Source organism: Equus przewalskii, chromosome 14 (genome assembly GCF_037783145.1).
Source record: "Equus przewalskii isolate Varuska chromosome 14, EquPr2, whole genome shotgun sequence".
NCBI classification, from domain to species: domain Eukaryota; kingdom Metazoa; phylum Chordata; class Mammalia; order Perissodactyla; family Equidae; genus Equus; species Equus przewalskii.
In genome coordinates, this window is record NC_091844.1 from 55,545,817 (window position 1) to 55,569,179 (window position 23,363).

The following is a 23,363-nucleotide window of genomic DNA, read 5'->3' on the forward strand; positions in this document are numbered from 1 at the left end:
ATTGGACTGGGTCCAACCAAGACCAGAGTAAAGTTTTGTGTAAACTGCTTGGAGAATTTTCTCTGAGCTGATACAGACTTGATATCCTGATGGGATGGTAAATATATGTGTGGTTTCTCTGAGGTCTAGAAGTGGTATAAAGATTAAGTGCCTTTTCAGAAACTTGTTTAAAAAAACAGGATGGGGAAGGATGATTAATTGGCATCCTGGAAAAATCAAGTAGAATGTATTTTTACCAATAATTCAGAGATTACAACTTTCAAATTCCTAACGCTTCAGGTTCACATATATTGTGAGCTTTATGAAGAACTTTAAATCCCAACAAGAAACCTAAATTTTTAAAAATGAGAGAATGTTATATTTGAAAATCATGTGTGATATGCCTAAGTATAATTTATTAACTGAATGTTTTATAGTCATTGGTCCAATAAATCTAAGATTTTGGTAATGATTAAAAATTTGATTAACTGATTAAAAATTACTAATATATACTAATTTGTATCCATTTTATGCTTTAAATCTTCATTTCAGTTTTGGAGATATCAGCTGTATTAAAGTCCTTAGTGCCATTATTACCCTGATACCAAAACCAGACAAAGGCATCACAAGACAACTATAAACCAATGTCCCTTATGAATATAGATGCAAAAATCTTCAACAAAATAGTAACAAACTGAATCCAGCAACATATAAAAAGAATATAAACCATGACCAGGTAAGATTTATCTCAAGAACACAAGGATGATTTAACATACGAAAATCAATTAACGTACTACTCCATATTAATAAAGGACAAAAACCATGTTATCTCCATAGATCAGAAAAGGCATCTGATAAAATCCATCACCCTTTCATGATTAAAAATTCTGAACAAACTAAGAATAGGAGGAAAATTCTTCAACATGACAAAGGGCATCAACGAAAAACTCAGAACTAACATTATACTTAATGGTAAAAGGCTGAATGCTTTCTCTGCAAGATAGAGAACAAGACAAGGATGACCACTCTCACCATTTCCATTCAGTATCATACTAGAGGTTCTGGTCAGGACAATTAGGCAAGAAAAAGAATAAGCATTCAGATTGGAAAGGAAGAAAACTATTTTTATCTGCAGATTACATCATCTTGTATGTAGAAAATCCTAAGGAATCTACCAAAAAAACTATTAGAACTAAGAAATAAATTCAGCAAAGTTGCAGGATATAAGATCAATATACAAAAAGTAGTTGTATCTATGTATACTAGCTATTAATATTCTGAAAATGAAATTGAGAAAACAATTTAATTTAAAATAACATCAAGAGAATGAATAACTTGGGTATAAATTTAACAAATGTGCAAATCTGTACCCCCAAAACTAAAAACACTTTTGGAAGAAACTGAAGAAGATCTAAATAAATGGAACATCTCCTGTTTATAAACTGGAAGACTTAACATTGGTAAGATAGTGACATTCCCCAAATTGATTCATAAAGAAAAAAAATCCGGGGGCCGGCCTGGTGGTACAGTGGTTAAGTTCGCACATTCCGCTTCTCAGTGGCCTGGGGTTTGCAGGTTCGGATCCCAGGTGCGGACATGGCACTGCTTGGCACACCATGCTGTGGTAGGCATCCCACATGTAAAGTTGAGGAAGATGGGCACGGATATTAGCTCAGGGCCAGGCTTCCTCAGCAAAAAGAAAAAAAGAGGAATGGCAGTAGTTAGCTCAGGGCTAATCTTCCTCAAAAAAAAAAAAAAGAAAGAAAGAAAGAAATCCTATCAAAATGCCAGCTGGCTTCTTTGTAGAAATTGACAAGATCATCAAGGGATCCTGAATAGCCAAAACAACCTTGAGAAAGAACAAAGTTGGAGGGCTCACATTTCTCAATATCAAAACTTGATGCAAAGCAACAATAATCAAGACAGTGTGGTACTGGCATAAAGATGGATATATATCTATCAATGGAATAGAATCGAGAGCCCAGGCAGACAACCCATATATTTACAGTCAATTTTTTGACAAGGGTGTCAATATCGGGGAAAGAACAGGCTTTTCAACAAATGGTGCTATAACAACTGGATATCCACATGCAAAAGAATGAAGTTGCATATCTACCTTATACTATATACAAAGATTAACTCATGAGTCAGAGACCTAAAGGTAAGAGCTAAAACTGTAAAATTCTTAGAAGAAAACATAGGACTAAATCCTTATGACCAAGAAACATGAGAAAGAATAGATAAACTGGATTATATAAAAATTTAAAACTTTTGTGCCACAAATGTTACCATCAAGAAAGTGACAGACAACTCTTAGAATGAGAGAAAATACTTGCGAATCATATATTGATAAGGTACTGTTATCCAGAATATATAAAGAATTCTTACAACTCAACAATAAAAAGACAAACCAGTTCAAAGATGGGCACAGGACTTGAATAGCGTTTCTCTAAAGATGCTATTCAAGTGGCCAATAAGCACATGAAAAAGATACCCAACATCACCACCATCAAAGAAATGCAAATCAAAACCACAATGAAAAAGCACTTCACACCCACTAGGATGGCTGTTATCAAAATACAGACAATGACAAGTGTTGGTGAGGATGTGGAGAAAGTGGAACCCTCATACTTCGCTGGTGGAATATAAAATGGCATAGCTGTTGTGGAAAACAGTTCGGTAGTTCCTCAAAATGTTAAACATAGAGTTATCACATGATGCAGCATGTATACTCCTTGGTATATATGCAACAGAATTAAAAAACATATGTCCACATAAAAACTTGTGAATAAATGTTCACAGCAGCATTATTCATAGTAGCCAAAAAGTGGAAATCACTCACACGTCCATCAACTGATGAAGCAGGTATATGTATACAAAGGAATATTATTTGGCCACAAAAGGAATGAAATACTTAGATATGCTGTACAACATGGAACCTTGAAAACATTATGTTAAGTGAAAGCAGCTAATCACAAAAGATCACACACTGTATGATTCTATTTATATGAAATGTCCAGAATAGGCAAACCTACAGTAGAGACAGAAGGTAGATCAGTTGCCTTAGGCTGGGAGGCGGTGGGCAGGGTAATGGGGAGTGACTGCTAATGGGTACAGGATTTCTTTTTGGATTAATGAAAATGTTCTAAAATTAGTTTGTGACGATGGTTGCACAACCCTGTGAACTTACTAGAAACTACTGAACTGTGTATTTTAAATGGATGGATTATATCTCAATAAAGCTGTTAAAAAGAATCCCCACTATGTGAGGATTAGCATGTTAAGAAAGTACTATGCCCACTTAGGGCTATGCATTTAATTTTTTCCCTTAGACATTATATTAGTAATACATTCTTCAAAATGTAATTTTAGGGGCCAGACCGGTGGCACAGCGGTTAGGTGTGTACATTCCACTTCTCGGTGGTCCAGGGTTCGCCGGTTCAGATCCCGGGTGTGGACATGGCACCGCTTGGCATGCCATGCTGTGGTAGGCGTACCACATATAAAGTAGAAGAAGATGGGCACGGATGTTAGCTCAGGGCCAGTCTTCCTCAGCAAAAAGAGGAGCACTGGCAGTAGTTAGCTCAGAGCTAATCTTCCTCAAAAAAAAAAAAAGATAAAAAATGATAATTTTATTTATCACTGTGATAATTTATTCACACTTGTGCTTACTTCCTGATTATAAGAAGTAGAAATTTCTAGATATGGACATGAAGACATCTTTAAACATTCTGCTAGTCACCTTTTCTGGATCATGGACAATTTGGACACGTACTGCATATAGTTAGAAAAAAAAAAACTTCCTTGTCCTGAGTGTGACTTTTTTCAAGCTTAGCGTCAGTGATAATACTCTGAATGGCTACATTGAGGAATTTTCAGTTTTAGACATCATAGGCAGGTATTCACAGATCTGTGTAAAAAATAATAAATGAGAAAGTTCTCTAAGAATCAACAGAATCTAATCAGATGTGAAACTAAAGACAGGAATTATGTATAGAATGAACACTGATAACTACATCTCCTGTAGATTCTAAATAACGCCCAACTCCACACCACAAAGGACTGACTGCCAGCACTTTTCATCTAGTAACCACATCACTCTCATTTATATGGTGTTTTCTAGTCACAACTCCCAGAGGAACCAACTGGTTTAACTTTATTTAGCTTAAGTCACTTAAATTAAGTGACTTTTCATTTTAAGCTTGTTAATGATGACCTCACAGCCACATAAACGTTAGAAAGTAATTTCAGTGAATTTAAATCAGATCAGTTTTTCCTTAAAAACTGGGGCTCTGTATACATGTGTCTATATTGTATACACACATACACTCCTCCATCCAAGCAAGTGGTGCGTCTTAATGATTTAAACACCTCTAACCCTTACATTCCACTCAGTGTTTAATTCCTTTGTTATATACCACAATAAATGCTGTTAAAATATGTCAGCCAGTGGTTTAACCTTCGGCGATAAACATTCCTTACAATATTTTCAAGTAATGCTACAAACACCATAACCACATCTCAAAAAGTACTGGTGGAGTAGTGGAAAGAGACAAGCTTGGGAGCCATAGAGAACCCGAGTTCAAATCTTGACTCAATCACAAGTGACTGAAACTCTACAGGTCTTGGTTTCCTGTCTGTGCAATGGAGATATTAATAAATATTTTCTTGTGCTCTTGTGAAGATTTAAAGTAATAATAAAGAGAATTTAGTACAAGGTCTGTCATCAGATACTGAATAAATGGTAGCTCTTACTCTTATTATTTCATTGACTTTAGCATTTGTGATATCTTTTCAGCTGCACAAAAAACAGATCTGAAGTGAACTCCTTTGTCGTTTTCTGCAAACCAGTACTATAACTCAGGTTGTTTCTTAAGTGCTCTAATTTTTTCAGTAAAACAGAAAATAATTTCCTCCAAATCCTACAAAATGATCTGCCATTTGCCTGTCTATTTAGTGCAAGTCTCAGTAATAATCTATTACTGACAGGTATTTTTTTGGGAAACCCGAGATAATAAAGCCACCTATATTTGTAAGTTATCACCAATTACTCTCCCAAGCAGCCTAATTCTAAAATTCAGTTATTTCAGAACCACTCAAATAGCATCTCTAGTTACATACCCACATTTCAAGGTTTACTTTAAAGACATGTTTTTCCATGATTCTGAAAGATTTTGTAGCACTATTTATGAAAAGGAATTTGAATGCTTTGAGTTTCCAGAGGTGTTAATTTGCATCCAAGAGCCAGAGGGAAAACTTGCTACAAAAAAAACCTCTAAATGATTAAATGAACTGGCTCATTTGAAACATTTGTCATATAAACAAAAATATTTACATAAGTGTATTTACAATAGTTTCACCTCATTAGAAATCAGCATTCCACATTTTCTACGGGTTTAACTTTTAGAAATTGACTTCATATTTTTCTTCTGCCTCTTTAAAAAATAAGTTAAGGGGCTGCCATGTGGCAGAGTGGTTAAGTTCACACGCTCCACTTCAGTGGCCCAGGGTTTCACCGGGTTGGATCCTGGGCTGGATCCTGGGCTGGACCCAGCACCTGCTCATCAGGCCATGCTGAGGCAGTGTCCCACATAGCAGAACCAGAAGGACCTATAACTAGATACACAACTATGTACTGGGGGGCTTTGGAGAGAAAATGACAGAAACAACAACAAAAAAGAAGACTGGCAGCAGATGTTAGCTCAGGTGCCAATCTTTAAGAAAAAAAAGAAATTAAGTTATTTGTGATGAGGGCTACTTACTAGTAGAGGCAATAGAAGGCACCCAATTAAAAATATGCAGATAATAAATATATGTTACTCAAAAATCTTGGGAAGGCACTATACAAGGTCTGCAAAGACAAGCAATTAATGACAATTTCAGGAAATATACCTTTATTATCTACCTGTGTAACATTCAAAAAGACAGGATGACAAAAGCTATAGCACAAACAACTTATAAAAGCTCAACTGCATTATTTCAGCTTCAATTCTCTTCCCTAAAAGAATAAGGAGAGAAATTTTCTGGTAACAGAGAAAATTTCACAAGGGAGGGTCAAGTCTGCTGATTTATCACGCTCTCAATGAAGCCTATCCTGACCACCCTATTTATCATTTTGCAACTGCACCCCCTGCCAATCCCTCTTCCTGTGCTCAACCCTCCCTCACCCATGGCTCTCAACATTTTCTAACTTAATTAGAATAATGTTTATTTTTCATTCTGCCTCCAGCACCCACACACTAAAATGTGGGCTCCACAAGGGCAGGGATTTTGTTTTGCACTCGGATGTAGCCTAAATGCCCACAATTGTCTGACAAATGGTAGGTGCGCAATAAATAATCACTGAATGAGTAAACAAACAGAGAAGAGCAACAAGCATATTAGTGTGCCACTTAAAAGAATAATTCTCCAGATCAGATTGAGAACATTCCTGAATAACAGTTAAACACCCCACCACTTCAGATTACTCAGCTCACATTTCCCTTAAAGACCCTACCTGCCTGAGTGCGTTCCTATGGCCACCACTGTGCCACTTGGATGAAAATCTGCACAGTGTCCTGGTTCCTAGAAGAGAGACAGACAGCTGTTGGGGAGTACATGAGAAAGTCTCCCTAGATCTATGGGAATAGTGGCAAAAACATATTTGAAAATAACATGTTTCATACAAACATGGAATTCCAATCAACTTTATTATAACCAATGGGAAACACCACATGGACATGAGAGGAAAAGGAATTTCAGAGCAGGAAGGGGATGTGCTGGCAGAGTGGTGAGGGGAAAGGACAACCAGCTCGTGGCTAGGCAGTGGAACAATAATAAGGATACTAACAAACATTTGTACAGTTCTTCAGAGTCTGCAAAGAACGTGCATACATTTTTTTGGGCTAGAAAAGGTGGATATCTGGGTGGAGTAGGGAGAAAATACAGTAAGAGACCAACTCAAAAAGAGGACAGTAGAGTCTGTTAGTGAGCAGCACTTACTGAAACCAACTGCACCACCACCAGAGGCCCAAACATTTCCCTAACAATTGATGCTCCATAAATATGTGAAATCTTTTTTGATTTTTACTACTAAAACTGACAGAAAAATTGAGAGTTTGCCCTGCTACCTTGCTTCTTTAGAGTGGGTTCATATTATACTTTGTGACTAAACAGTCTCCCCTCCCCGCACCCTCTTTACTAAACTATGTAAATACACTTGGTTTTAACCAATGCTCAGTCCTTTTTCCTTTGCTACTCCCAACTGCCAGTTTAAGGAGTTTCTGTGGGGAGATTATAATCACATTTTGCTTTACTTACATCTACAAGCCTTGTCCATTCCAGCCTGTGTTCCACTGAGTTCCACATGCACACCTGTCTGTCCTGAGCACATGTCAGGAGCAAATCTTTGAAAGGATGTGTGGCAAGACCCCAAAGCTCATCTGTATGACCCTGAAAATAAAATACAACCATTTTTCTAAGAAACAAAGAGTCTCATCAAGAATATTCAGTTAAGGGGGCTGGCCCTGTGGCCTAGTGGTTAAGTTTGGTGCGCTCTGCTTTGCCAGCCTGGGTTCGGTTCCTGGATGTGAACCTACACCACTCTTCGGTGCCATGCTGTGGTGGTGCCCCACAGACAAAACAGAGGAAGACTGGCACAGATGTTAACTCAGGGTGAATCTTCTTCAAGCAAAAAGAGGAAGATTTGCAACAGATATTAGCTCAGGGTGAATCTTCATTAGAAAAAAAAAAAAAATTCAGTTAATGGTGAAAACCATATAGCTTAAGGGCCAGCCCCAGTGGCCTAGTGGTTACACTCAGCCCATTCTGCCTCAGCAGCCTGGATTTGGTTCCCAGGCATGGACCTACACTACCCTGTTAGTGGCCACGTTGTGCTGGTGGCCCACATACTGAAAAATAGAGGAAGACTGGCATGGATGTTAGCTCATGGCCAATCTCCCTCAGCAAAACAAACCATATTGCTTACCTGTACTTCTATTTGGAAGCCATCATTAAATGTTCCTCGTAAAATAAAATTTCGTGATGTGCCTACTAAAAATTGATCTCCTTTTCCCTCTGCTACAGCTCTGATTGTTCCATACTGATCAGGAACCTAAAAAACAAATTTGTAAAGTCACCATACACATACTAACATACATTAATTACTACCTGAAAATTGCATTTATAGCTGTAAGTGATTACGGGGTAATAAACAACAGAACTCCAAATTTGAAAGTAATACGGTAATCCTACGCTAATAACAATTTATTTGTTCAGATAATTACATTTTATGACACACAAGTTATAATGAATTATTATCAACATTCTTTGCTTCAGGCAATTTTAAATCTATATTTTATGATTTCAAGAGTTAAGGGCTAGGAGTAGGGGAAAAAGGAATGAGTTCTATTAGATCACGTGAAGAATGTAGTCTGGTTTTGTTATTTACTAGCTATGTTATTTTGGGTAAGTCATTCAGCCTAAGACAAATGTCTTTATCTGTAACTTGGGGATAATACTACTACATGCCCTTCCTACTACTGATTATTATAAGGATCAAAATGTAAGAATAGTACATGGGAAATTTCCTTGCAACTAAAAAGCAATATATTGTAAAGTGTTAAGTGCCATTAAGAGGACTCCTTGGAAGATCAATCTTACTTAATGCACTACATGGTATACTCTCAGTGAATGTTATATTAATAATTTAATAAGCCCAAACAATGACTCTTTCTGAAATAATGCTGTTCTTTCTTATGAAGTAGGATCCAAAATGACTCCTAAAAGCACAAAGAACTGAATTTTAAAAGTAACCTAAATTTGTTAGAAATGGCAAAAGGAAGAATGAACTAGATGGTGTAGGTTTTGATTACAAAGGATATCAGTTTTATCTGTGAAGAAAATAAATGGTAAAAGAAGTGGCATTTCCACTATGAACTTAAGGATGTAATAAAGCCACTCTTTCTTATCTATCTTCCTGGAAATAAAACCCAAGAGCAGTACTATCAGGATCCTCTTTTTTAGAGAAGATTTTGTCTGGAGAGCATGTTATGTGTAGAAAACAGTGAACATAAATTCTAAATTTAAGTCACCAAGAAATAGAAGCAATATTAAACTCCATGAGATTTGCCCTTGTTTTGAGAATCATTGATCTAAAATACTATTCGTAATCATTTCACTTCCTGACACCTCAATTCAATCAGCAAACTTTCACTGAGCACATTACACCTGTCAGGTTTTATGGATACACTTGATTCATGCCACGAAGCAGACATGTACATAGATCATTAGCAATATTAAGCCCACTGTTTAAAAGATTATTTTCAATTTTTAAAATTAAACTGGTCATTTTGTATACCTTGGATTTTGATACAGTATTTGATGAATGTTTGTTGAATTTTAAGTTTGCATGGCTTTATTTTTGGATCACTAAGAAATAATCTCAGAAGTAAACAAGGAAGTTAATTACTCTCCCCAATCTTTTTTTATTCTTTCAAATTATTTTGTTTAACGAAGGTCCTTTTTTCCTTGAGGGAATGAAATGAGAAGAACGTGCACCAATTTCCCAGAAAAGTATGTTATCTTAATGTGGGACAAACGACATGAGTTTAGAGGGTTTAATATTTTTAAATTTTTATGGTGCATTTCCATCCTTACCTCTATTTCTCTTTCAGGATTCAGATCATGATCCCACAGAATTACTTTTCTGTCTTTCCCTCCTCCAGTTAATAACATCCCATTTCTCATCTGACAAAGTGTGAACACACTGCCATCATGAGCTTTGATTTGTTTGCTGATCTGATAAACACCTAATATGACAAGGGAAAAATAAAAATACTAGTGATAACATTTTCCATCAGACTTTAGTGTCTTTTGGAAGAAAACTTTAGCAGAACCATAGAGTGAATAATCAAAAGTTCCTATGACTCAACAAGCAAAAACCTATTTTCAGCAAGTCTTCTGCAAGGCTAATACAATCCTTCGCATTTATGTCAATATTTAGTTACTCTGAAAATATTTCAAAATAGATTCTTACAAAAAAGCAAGCTAAAGTAGTGATAATTCCACAGACAACAGAGGATACATTAGCCTCAGAACTTCACCAGCTCTTAATAATCATCTTTTTTTTTTTTTTTTAAAGATTTTATTTTTTCCTTTTTATCCCCAAAGCCCCCCGATACATAGTTGTGTATTCTTCGTTGTGGGTTCTTCCAGTTGTGGCATGTGGGACGCCGCCTCAGCGTGGTCCGACGAGCAGTGCCATGTCCGCGCCCAGGATTCGAACTAACGAAACACTGGGCCGCCTGCAGCGGAGCGCGCAAACTCAACCACTCGGCCACGGGGCCAGCCCCTCTTAATAATCATCTTATATGGTATTTAGGGCAGGTATTACTCTTCTGATTTTAGAGCTGAGGACACAGAGGTATGGAAGTGGCTTAACCAGCACCACACAGTTAGCTAGTTACAAAGCTGTGATTAGAACTCAAGCCTCTTCACTCCATGTTCAAGTTTGCAAAAAAGCCTTCATTTGCTGCTGAGTAACAGTCATAACATTTAACAACCACTTTGACCTGGAGGCCTTCTCCTCTGCCAAGGATTACTGCCTTTATTTGCTGAGATATGAGGGACTGGGGAAGGTAGTGGGGCAGAAGTGGACACTGGCAGCTTGGAGCAGTGGCTTTTGACCAACCAGAGACATATTTTAGTATTTTAAAAACTGGTCTGGCTATACCCAATGTGATGGCTGAATGACAAAACAGCTTTCTTGTATGCTCAGAGCACTTCACAAGTACCCAGGAAGGGACAAGGCAGGTACATAAAAAATAATTTTAAGTAAAGTCCATGTGCAGATTAAAAGAAAAAAAGGAAGACATATTTATATATATATAAAGAATCAGATCCTCTTTCTTACGAGTGAGAATAAGATTTTAGTACTCAAACCTTTTTCTTTGGTATTCATTATGCCTTACTCAAAGAAGCTCTTTATCTAGCTAGTGAGGCTGGCAGACAAGAGTAAAACTTTCTGGAACATGATATCTTGCAGAGTTAGTTACCAGGTTCAAAATGGGAAGGTAGAACCTTGTTTAAATATGGCCAAAGTCAGTCAATAAATAGACCTTAGATCCCTTGGAAAAATGAAAAATATTACAAGTTTAAAAATAATTCAGTGGAGGAAATGGGTGAATGAGTTCAAAAGGTACAAACTCTCAGTTATAACATAAATAAGTCGTCGGAATTTAATGCACAGCATGGTGACTATAATTAACAATACCGTATTGTATATCTGAAAGTTGCAAAGATAGTAGATCTTACAAATTCTCATCACAAGAGAAAAATTTGTAACTATGTGAAGTGATAGATGTTAACTAAACTTACTGTGGTAATCATTTTGCAATATATACATATATCAAATCATTATGCTATACACCTTAAACTCACACAATATTAGATGTCAATTATAGCTCAATAAAACTGGAAGAAAACTGTTCATTTTCTAAAATGATTCATTAACTGATGAATGGATTAAAAAAATGTGGTATATCTACAGCATGGAATATTATTCAGCCATAAAAAGGAATGAGGTACGGATACAGGCTGCAACATGGATGAACTCTGAAAACATTAAGGTTCGAGTGAAAAAAATCAGTCACAGAAGACCACATATTGTATAATTCCATTTATATGAAATGTCCAAAACAGGTAAATCCATAAAAACCAAAAGCAGACAAATGGTTGCTAGAGGCTGAGGGGAAGGAGGACTGGGAAGTGGCTGCTAAATGGGCAGTGTTTCTTTTTGGGGTGTTGAAAACGTTCTGAAGTTAGATAGTGGTGATGGTTGCACAACTCTGTGAATCTACTAAAAACCACTGACTTGTACATTTTAAAAGGGTGAATCTTATGGTATGTGAATTATATCTCAATAAAGTTGTTATTGAGATTGTTCATTTTTACTCATCTTTCTATTTGAGCTGCCATTATATTTCAAAAATTAACTAAAATTTACAGGGTTTTGGTATCCTAAAAAAAATTATGCTAACGTTGACTCTAAAAATTACTCACTGTGAGGGTGCTAGTGGCACAAATGCTTAAGATGGGTATATGTGGCAACGAGAAAGGAAAGCGCTTGCCCAACTCAGCAGAGCTGGGAGCAGAACTCCAACAAACTTGCTATTCAGGTCAACTGCCTCAGCTCACATCAACATTCATCACCTAAAAATATTTCAAACATTGAACAACGTAATTGTGTCCAGTAGGATAGCAAGCCATTATCTATTACGGCTTTGATGTGACCAAGAGAGAAAGGGCATTTGAGAGATGTGAATTTTCTGGGGGGAACTGTTGGCTTTATTTGGGTACTTAAAAAAAAAAAAGAAGCAAAGGGCTTATTTCCTCTAGCATGGTTAAATTAACAAGAATAGCTTGAAAGTACCATGTAAAAAATTACAAAAAACAGAGGTGTGGAGTTTCACAGATTTCAGTCAGAATGCAGGAAAATGAAATATAGTTTTTCTATCTTTAATTTCAGTCTACCATACTTCTAAACAGGACAAACACCTTGTTAAACATTTTAAGATCTTCCTAGAGTGATGGAATGTTAGAAAACAGAAAGTAAAACTGAAGAACAAATGCTTCATCAAGAATAAAAATATTCTAGGGCCGAGTGGTTAAGTGTGCACGTTCTGCTTTGACGGCCCAGGGTTTCACCGGTTCGGATCCCGGGTGTGGACACAGCACCGCTCATCAAGCCACACTGAGGCGGCGTCCCACATGCCGCAACTAGAAAGACCCACAACTAAAAATACACAAATATGTAGCGGGGGGCTTTGGGGAGAAAAACGAAAAATAAAATCTTCAAAAAAAAAAAAAAATAGTCTATTATAGTGGTCAACTCTGTGACATTCCCACTCTCGACCTCCCACCAGGAAAGTTATCTCCTGAGGAGGACCTAGCACTAATTTAGGTAAAAAAATTTCTGTGCTTCAAATTTAAACAAATTACCAAAGCTCCCTTTAGATAGTATTTACCTATAAAACAAATTTATAGTCAAAGATTTCCTTCTCATGGGCCTGTATTTCGACATCCCAATTTAAGCCAAATAATGTTTGAAATACCTGCCATGAAAAATAATTATCCTTGAATTTAAAACTTACTGTACTTCCAGGAATAATCATGGCCAAGTACTATCCAAGCTTAATTGCAAATCTCCCCCTTTCTTCTCATCTCTAACAGAAACAAAGTTTCCATAAAAAGCAAGTTTACCTTGACTGCCAAATAAAGATCATTTGGAAGGCTTTCTGTGCCTGTTTAACCATAGACTCAAATGTCAGGGAGACTCTGAAATTTACATTATATTCTTAGCAACTGGGAAAATGGGCCCTTGTTGATTATTTGGAGAGCAGGTATAAAATGGTGGTGTTTCTTAGTTTCTTAAAGGAACTTGACAAAGATTTAAGAATAACATTTTAATGGGGGGTGCTGCAGATACTCTCAACTTTCCCTCCCTCACTTAAAAAATTACAAACTATTTCATATAAAAGATTTTGAACTGTTTCATATATGAAGGAAGTAACAAATACCTTGTACCCACACAAGAAACAGAAAATACTGAAACAACCTAAGTGTCTACCGACAAATGAATGGATAAAGAAAATGTGGTGTATATATACAATGGATTAAAAAAAAGGAAATCCTGACATTTGTTAAAAACATGGATGGACCTAGAGGGCATTATGCTAAGTGAAACAGACAGAGAAAGACAAATACTGCATGATCTCACTTACATGTGAAATCTAAAATATATGAACTCATACATACAGAACAGACTGGTGGTTGCTCGAGGCAGAGAGGGGTAGGGAAATGGGTAAAGGTGGTGAAAAGGTACAAACTTCCAGTTACAAGATAAGTAAGATCTGGGGATTTAATGCGCAGCATGGTGACTATAGCTAACAATGCTGTATTGTATATTTGAAAGTTGCTAAGAGAGTAGATCTTAAAAGTTCTCATCACAAGAAAAAAATATAAGTATGTGAGCTGTGGTAATCATTTTGCAATGTATACATATATCAAATGATTATGTTGTACACCTTAAACGGTACAATATGTCAATTATAGCTCAATAAAACTGAGGGAAAAAAAGAAATTGAAAATACTAATTACTTTGAAGATTCCTGTGAATTTACATTTAAGGTAAAGAAAAAATGGTTTGTAAGCAAGAATAAAATATATAGAGTGCTTATGAGGCATAAAATCCAGTTTTGGTTTGTCTATTTACCAGACTAAAAGGAAGCTACAAAGTTTTACTTCTGCCATCCAAAAAATGTCCCTTTATCAGACATGACATCACAGTATACTCAAATTTTGGTTGATAAGACTGCCACAGGTGCAGAAATGTCATATTAGGGAATATGCAAACTGGATCAACCTAGTAAAATTTTTGGCAAGAATTTAAAAATGGAAACTTTGAGCATCTGCCCTGATCTGGACTTACACATTTCACAGCACTCACCAAATCCTTCCCAGCCATATTTATAGAACTGAAAACCCCAAACATAAAGGAAGAAACAAAATTCTTGGCAAGTTTGCCCATAATAGGGTCAGTCGTGTAGCCGAGTACAACACAGGCCATTCCATGTGCCCAGCAGTTTACAAGACTAGATTTCCTGTTTCCTGTTCATGCACTGGCAGATTTTCTTTGCACAAAGGCTAAGCTGCAAGTTTTTCAGACAAAAACCAAAATAAAAACCACCTCTGAACCTCTCTGTGTCTGCCACCTCAACACACATTAAGGCTAATGAAGGGTACATTCCTACCCAGACCGCTCAGTGTCAGAGGATAACACGTCAACCATTTAAATCACTGTTTGAGACACAATGCTATTCCCTGGCATTTCTGATACTGAACAAACGTACCCAGGAAAAAGAAAAGAGAGCTAAGAGGGAAAGGTAGTTGATAATACTGTTGGCCTAATTTTCTTTTTTCTTAAGAATCCTCAACCCACTGCCATCCTTCTCATATGCAAATTCTGAACCTAAACTGAATGAAAGGGGCTAGGAATACATGGCCAATGACTGAGATCAGGGTCATTGGATACAACTTAAGGATTATCCTTTTTAACTTCTGAATATGTCTAATTCAATTCAACTGTCAAACTTAGAAATTCAGATGAATGGATATGGAAAACACTAATCTAGTATATTGCCTAAAAAATATAGTATGAAAATCTTCACAATCACAAGACATTTACAATACAAATTCCACATTTCAGTGAAAATTGTGCTTTCATCAACAACACTCATCTTTTATTCCAACACTGACACCCAAAGGTAAGATTAAAGTCATTTCCTTAATAAAATATTTAACAAACAATTTTCAAACAGCTTGTACCAAATGCCAGACATTGTGTTAGAAAGTCTATGAGAAAAGACAGGCATATAAACTGGCTCTTTCCTTCTGAGCTGGGGACCAAGGATTCTCTTTTTTCATAAGCCACTTGTGGTGATTCCCATGGTCCAACGCACACTCCAGAAAGACAAAGGGAAGGAGTTGTTTCAGTGTGTTTGAGGTGAGGCAGATAAATAAGAAACCAGGGCGGGGCCGGCCCGGTGGCACAAAGGTTAAGTTCGCACATTCCGCTTCTCGGTGGTCTGGGGTTCGCTGGTTTGGGTCCCGGGGGTGGACATGGCACCGCTTGGCAAAAGCCATGCTGTGGTAGGCATCCCACGTATACAGTGGAAGAAGATGGGCATGGATGTTAGCTCAGGGCCAGTCTTCCTCAGCAAAAAGAGGAGGATTGGCAGTAGTTAGCTCAGGGCTAATCTTCCTCAAAAAAACAAACCAGGGCATGCTGCTCTGCCAATCCTCAGAACTGTCTCAGGAATCCCAGATCGGTTCCCTAGCACCTCCTTTCTCTCTATTTTTTTTTTTGGTGGAACTCAGAGACTGATTGGTCTAGCTAGTTTTCTTTCTACTGGTCACTAATTTTTCTCTCATAACCTTCTACTTTGAAGGAAGTACATGGTTTGGACACTTGTTCAGTTTTATTGTTCTTAAACAGTAAGGAAAAACGGGGTTTTAAAGAGGCTATTTTCAATATCCTTCCTCTAATTTTTTCATCTACCATAGAAAAGCACAAAGTAGACCTATATATTTGGGTACAAATGGGACTTAAGAATAAAATATATCTGTATGTCTGAGGAAACTCAATTTAAGGTAAAGCTGAGTGAATGCCAAGGCCCACTATTGGGGCTGGGAGGAGGGGCTGTAGTGAGAAAAAGAAGGGGATTGAACTATGAGCTTATTCTTTTTCTCTCCCCTCTCCCATTTTATCACATGGCCACACATACTGCCCTCACAGATACCTCCAGACCCAGCCCAGGGGAGAGGGAAGCCTGTAGTCTGTTGCTATGTTGGAAAAAAAGAGAAGAGACAGGTAGGAAATGTGCCACAAATGTAGTAATTGGGGCTTTCTATATTACAAATAACTATGTTAATCAACAACTGTTAAAAAAAAAAAAAAGGTCCTTGGAAACATGCTTTTGTAAGTTGATAATTTTAATCACTAATTGTTTAGAAAATGATACCTCTAAATTTACATGTCTTTGGTTTTAATATTCATTTATTATAATATATCCAACATCCATAGTCAAGTCAAAGTTTTCAGCTGGATTCCAATTTCAACTAGTAAGAATTCTGAAGTAATGGAGTCTGATTATGTGTTTTATTATATTACTGTTGTTCTTATATTATCCATTAAAAATAAAAACTTCACTACAATTTTTTTTTCCTCCTTCTTTTCCCCAAAGCCCCCAACTCCAGTACATAGTTGTATATTCTAGTTAGGTCCTTCTGGTTGTGCAATACAAGTTTTTAAACAGCTGCTTTTACTGAGACCAATGTCATCCTGCATGACCCTGACAACTTACCCACAAAAGATCTCTCTCAGCCTCCTAAAGTTCCAGTCTCAGAATAAAATTTAGGCTATTGCTCTTTTCAAGGATAATCTCTGCTCTTATGCCCAATTCAGCTATTCTCATCTCTCTCTCTAAGATTTTTAATCTCTCCCTTTCCCTCGGTAATTCCCATTTTACTTAGGTTTTAGGCAACCTTAAAAAGACCCGGCTGACTTTAGTAACTGTTTACTTTCCATTTTCAACTTGGATTCTCAAAATTCTCCATTTTGGAACTGGCCAATCTATACTTAGCTTTTCCAGGGCCTTAATGTTCTACTGAAACTGGAAACTACTAATGGTCTTTCCTTGGTTCTTAGTCTTCTTGACCTCCCTATAGCAGATATTCCTGGAAACTCTCTCCTCTTTGGTTTAGGGGCGCTAAAGAAAGAGTTCTTTCTTTTTAAATCTCATGTCTGCAAGCCTAGTAGGCTCTTTTCTGGTCATCTAACTGTGAGATAAAGGACCCTTGGCCTCACAGCTCTTCTCTCTTCCATCGTGAGCGCAACCAGTTTTAAAGATTCTTGTGGATAAATCAGAAAATCTGTATCTTTAATCCCTACCTGAATTTTCAATGGCTTAGTTTAACAGTTTAAACTGGTAAGAGGAATTACAAAACACTACTATTTTCCTTCAAGTTTGCTATCGCTTGTTTCTATTTACACTTTTACATGACGAATTTATTCACACTATCCTGAATGCCTCACATTCATATCAATCCTTCTGCCTTTGCCTGAACTGTTTCTCTAAACTGGGATCAAGGTTCCATATCTTTTTTTTTTTTTTTTAAAGATTTTATTTTTTCCTTTTTCTCCCCAAAGCCCCCCGTACATAGTTGTATATTCTTCGTTGTAGGTCCTTCTAGTTGTGGCATGTGGGACGCTGCCTCAGCGTGGTCTGATGAGCAGTGCCATGTCTGCGCCCAGGATTCGAACCAACGAAACACTGGGCCGCCTGCAGCAGAGCGCGCGGACTTAACCACTCGGCCATGGGGCCAGCCCCAGGTTCCATATCTTTTATAGTCTTATCTTAGCTTAAATACCATTTCTTCTGTGAAGGCTTCACAACACTGAAGATTAGGATGATTTCTCTCTTAATCTTCATAATGTTTAAATTAACATATATGTACGTCATCTCTTTCCAATTACTTTGCATTAACCTCTTAGAAGGGAAGGTTCAGTATAGTCAAATGAGGGTTATGTATGCTTAATAAATAGCTGGGTAAACAATTTAATTTCAAAAGATCATCATGAAGAACCTTAAAAACAACAGGTACGTTGGTGCTCATATTGTTCCACTGCAGCTCTCTCTTTCCTGGTCTGGGTAAGAGGTGACTGCAATAGCAGTATGTGCAAATTAAAAGGAATGACTTAAATCTGAGAATACTGTACCTTTAGGCCCCTTCCCAGGTGTGGGTTCTACAGTAGTTTTGCTCCATATAAGTATGACTCCACCTGAGTCTCCAGTAAGAACATCTCCATTCCCCAAGAATGCTAAACACTGCACAAATTTTGGTTTTTCATATTTCTACAATGAAACAATGAGAATTTTCAGTTTTCCCTTTGGCATGATGATTTTTTGCTTACTTAACATTGAAAAATTAGAGTTTTATAATAAATTTAAAACATTCCAATCCTTACCCCAAAAATTCCCTGTTTTCTTGTTAGTGAATTGCCACTCCAGGTCCAGAATAAAACATGAGATTTACCACACGTTATTATGATATTTGCATCTGTTGGATGGAACTCCACAGCCAAAACAACTTCATTTGTTGTCTGTGGAAAGAGAAATAAAGCTTTAGATATATGTATATCCTTATCTCCATCAAGTACCTATTACAGCTACTGACAGAAATACTTTTGAAGAAATGTCTTTTCTTCCAAGATCGATTTTTCTGAGAAAATTTAATAATAGGTTTTTAGAATAATGATTTAAATTTGATGTCCTTATACTATTATATTATCTTTTATTCTATTTATATATAATAACTGCACCAGGAAGACACTTATATGAATTACAGTTTTAGCTTACTTTACTTTCTTACATTCAGGGAAAAGCACACTAAAACTACCAAATGCAAGAGCAAGGTACATTCTGTCTTAAAGACATTGCCATTTTGATAAAAAAAAAAAAAAGTCTTATCCTTCTTTGCACTATAAGTATTGAGTGTCCATTCAAGAAAATATTACTGGTTTAGAGAATTGTCCTCAGGCTGAAGGCTCAAAAAGCAGATATAGAATGGTCACTACTGACTCCTATAGAAAGGAAAAAACAAAGAGCTCTTATGCTCTTTCCTCAAAAAACCCTCAAAAAGACTGGAGTTAGGTTACAAACAACTAGAGTGAAAAAGGAAGAAAACAGGCATGAAAGTCACAAAAAGAATTACAAGTACAGTCTTTTCACTACAATTACTGAACTGAGGATATTTTAAAAACAGTATATTTCTGTATGTTTAATAAATCATAATTGAATTTTTACTAAGTTGATGTTTTGTGGTAAAAGCACCTACTCAAATTTAACAGTAAGGTGAAATATAGATGCTCGTAAAGCTGTTTATTGTTAGCTGTTGTTTATCTGTATGGTGATTATTAATATCCATTTTTTTTAACTTAGCAAAGAACTTCATATGTGTATGGAAGCATTTCCTCATTGCAAACCAACATGGTAAGGATGGTTATCTTATGAACAAAGTGAGTTAAAGACAATACATTTTATATTCTTCTATTAATTAAACGACACGGAAGAATTTACCTAAATTTTCCCATGGCTCCAACATTTCTGAAAATTTTACATTTTTACTACTAACCTTTGGGCTCGAGGATGTTGTATAGACACATAAATAAAACCCAAACAATGAAATCTAATCTGAATACTTTTTCCCCTCAACTAGAAAGGAAAAGGACAGCATCTTTTCCCGTTATGTAATTCTCCACATGATTAGTATGGAATTGTATATACCTTGCAGGTCTCAGTAAATTTTAAAAATAATGCGTTAGTAACAAAGCAAAAACTAGTCATCTCTCTTCCAGGATGATGATGTCTTTTAAAAATTGAATGAACAGTCTTCAGTTTTCACTTGAACAAAATCAAAACTACTTAACAGTTGAATCTTATGCCAAACTGATTAATCAAGGTTTAATATTTGTAACTATAAATATTCCCAGTATACAAAAACCCATGGTGCTAGTGATAAGATATTCAAGACATAACCTGAAGTAACCTATGACATTAAATCACCTTGGGTATGAGTGTAGCCTTATAGGATATTTTAACTTTCTATTGATGTACATACTATATACACAGAAAAGTACACAAATCCTGAGTATATAATTCAATAAATTTTCACAAATTGAACACATCGCTGTACACCATCTGTACAGAGCAAGAAAGAGAACATTACTAACATCCTAGAAACACCTCAGATCCCTTTTCTAGTCACTGTCTCCTCCCCCTGCTCAAGTAACCATGATCCTCATTTGTAGCAGCATAGATTATCTTTGTCTGTTTTACTTAAATGGAATCATACAGAATGTACTCCTTTGTGCCTGGCTTATTTTATCAACATTCAATTGTGAGATCTTCTTCATGCTGGTACATATACTGTAATTTGTTCATTCTAACTGCTGTATAGTATTCCTTTGTATGGAATGACTACATTATTGATTTATCCATTCTCCTACTGATGGGCATTTGAGTAGTTTTCCTTTTTTTGCTACCATTATTTTTGATTACTTGTCTTTTGGTTAACACGTATATAATTCTGTTGGGTTTATACTGCAGAGTGAAACAGGATGGGTCAAAGGGTATGCATATGCATATATTCAACTTTAGCAGGTAAGGTCAAAAGGTTTTCAAAATGGCTACACCAATTCATATGCCCAGCAGCAGTGTATGAGAGTTCCAGTTACTTTACATCCTCATTGACCTTCATATTTTTGTCTATTCTTACCCCTTCATATATTCAGCTTGTAACTGCTATAACAATCATGGTGGGATTTGACCATGTGAACATACAGATCAATATGCAAAGAAGTAACATCTTTTCAACAGTGTCTGGTCCATAATTATAGTATATTCCTCCACTTATTTAGGTTTTAATTTCTGTCAATAAGATTTTAAAGTTGCCTTTCTAAATTTTAAACAGATAAATTAACAAGCTATGTATCACCTCTCCAAATCCTTGTGACCTACAAGCAAAATTAGTGCTCATCTACAGCAGAACAGAATAAAGTCAACATACAACGAGAAGCGAAGAGGAAAGACAGAGATCAGTGACCTAATCCCTGAATCAAGTCAATCCTGAGGCGAAATTCTCCTCTGACCGATACCAGAGGTTTTCTTCTCCTCCCTAAACATTAATCAATAAATTCTCTTTAAGTTAGCATTAGTGTTTTGCAGTCATTTGCACTGGAAAGAATTGTAATACAGATATTTGGGATACAGAGTTTAGAGAACTTGCTGACTGACTGGGTGTGAGAAGCGAGGGAAAAGGAGTCATGAATGATGCCCAAGTTTCTAGCCTGGGCACCCAGGTGGAATGTGGTGTATTCACTGAGATGCAAAATTGACTAGGGGCTAAGGAAGATGACTAGTCTAGATTTGGATAGGTTGGTCTTGATTTGCGGGATAGGACATTCAAATAAAGATGCCTGGCAGGCAATAAGAAATATAGGTTTAAACCTGTGAGACATATCTGGACTGGAGTTAACTGATGTGGGACACAGCAGAGGGTAAGTAAGGCCATGGGAGTGGTATAAGATATCAGTGGAGGATATGGGATATAACTCTGAGGAACAATAACATTTAAGGTCCTGGAAAGGAGATCAAGGAGTGGCCAGTAACCACTTCATAAGGCTTCATCTGGTAGTCTTTACTACAAATGATCAAAATTCACATATTTCACTTTGGTATAACTTCCCTATGTTTCAATGTTAAATTACTCTGAATAATGGCTGAAAAGACAATCCATATCTTCATTTCTGTTTCTTAAAGTTTGAGGTTTCCTAATACGTTATGGTCCTTTCAAATATAATTAAATCTACTCCCTTTAAAAACTCAATTTACACTACTTTAAGAGATAACCTCTTTTCAACCAACAAGCTGAAAGCTTGAAGCTTATACAAAACAAAACTGCTAAGAGAGAGCAACTGAAGAGGAATGTGATGTTATTTAAGAGTACAGCAAATATGTCATAGGTTTTTTTTAGTCATTCTGTCACTTTGACTTCCTTTGAAAGCCTTTCAGAGGGAGGCCATTGCTGACCCATACGAATGCAGCTGCATTGCCAATCTTACCTTCTTCTCTTACGTTATAGCCTGATCCACACAAGAGGATCAATACTACTCTACAGCAATTATAAATGTTGTAGCATTTTATGTAGTAATCCCACGGATATAAGTAAGACCAAAAAACTTATCATTACATACGCTTTTTGGTTATGTCAGCAATATTCCTAAGGTTGAATTATTCCTTTAGAATTTTATTTTTTTGTGTGTGAGGAAGATTGGTCCTAACATCTGTGCCAATATTCCTCTTTTTGCTTGAGGAAGAGGGTCCATGGGCTAACATCTGTGCCAGTCGTCCTCTATTTTGTATGTGAGCCGCCGCCACAGCATGGCTTGAGCAGTGTATAGGTCCACGCCCAGGATCTGAACCTGTGAACCCTGGGCCGCTGAAGCAGTGTGTGTGAGCTTAACCACTACGCCACTGGGCCAGCTCCCCTTTAGATTTTTAAAGCTTTAAAGATTGAATGAAATAACATATTTTGTTAAAGAAGAAGAAGAGAAGCTGAGTATTTGGTCTTAATTTTGAAATCAGACAACCAACTCCTTCGGCATTTCAGTAGCACAATTTGTCTGAAATTGGTTGAAGTTGCCTGACCATTTTATCTTTTTTTTTTTTTTAATAAAGATTTTATTTTTTTCCTTTATCTCCCCAAAGCCCCCCGGTACATAGCTGTATATTCTTCGTTGTGGGTCCTTCTAGTTGTGGCACGTGGGACGCTGCCTCAGCGTGGTTTGATGAGCGGTGCCTTGTCCGCACCCAGGATTCGAACCAATGAAACACTGGGCTGCCTGAAGTGGAGTGCGCGAACTTAACCACTTGGCCACGGGGCCAGCCCCTTGACCATTTTATCTTAAGAATACCATAAGAATGATGACAAGTCAATAAATCTGATATATTTGGCCAGTTGGTGTGCTCTTGCAACTTAAGGATATTCAATACACTTCCAAGGATCTGCAAAACAAATAACGTGTTCTAAAAGATTATACTTAATTAAAAAATCTTTTGATTTACCTTTATTTCTGCTCCTTTTGATTTTTTCTGCCAATCCCATACAGTAAGCATATGCTCATTAGAGTCATCGATAACACATAAATGAATACCTGAATCCTAAAGAAAAGTCAATTAAAGGCATTTTAAAATTCTTAGATGAGGCTCAGTTTCTAAGAATAAACA

General features: G+C 36.7%; 1 protein-coding gene and 1 long non-coding RNA gene across 15 annotated transcripts in view; one reads left to right on the forward strand and one right to left on the reverse strand.

Annotated features, from left to right (window-relative positions):
• The window catches only part of EML4 (EMAP like 4), a 157,677-nt gene that overhangs the window by 23,579 nt on the left and 110,735 nt on the right, over positions 1 to 23,363 (reverse strand). For all 14 annotated transcript variants that reach the window (XM_070573992.1, XM_070573991.1, XM_070573990.1 and 11 more), the window contains 7 exons: positions 23,202 to 23,297; positions 18,545 to 18,679; positions 18,296 to 18,431; positions 9,616 to 9,767; positions 7,946 to 8,071; positions 7,279 to 7,410; positions 6,476 to 6,543 (listed from right to left, as the gene is read on the reverse strand). In XM_070573992.1, the coding sequence (XP_070430093.1) occupies positions 6,476 to 6,543; positions 7,279 to 7,410; positions 7,946 to 8,071; positions 9,616 to 9,767; positions 18,296 to 18,431; positions 18,545 to 18,679; positions 23,202 to 23,297 (845 nt within the window). The remainder of the gene's footprint in view (positions 1 to 6,475; positions 6,544 to 7,278; positions 7,411 to 7,945; positions 8,072 to 9,615; positions 9,768 to 18,295; positions 18,432 to 18,544; positions 18,680 to 23,201; positions 23,298 to 23,363) is intronic.
• On the forward strand, positions 17,760 to 21,283 carry LOC139075785 (uncharacterized). The gene is made up of 3 exons (XR_011526574.1): positions 17,760 to 17,908; positions 19,518 to 19,568; positions 21,049 to 21,283. It is a non-coding gene; the product is annotated as an uncharacterized lncRNA (long non-coding RNA).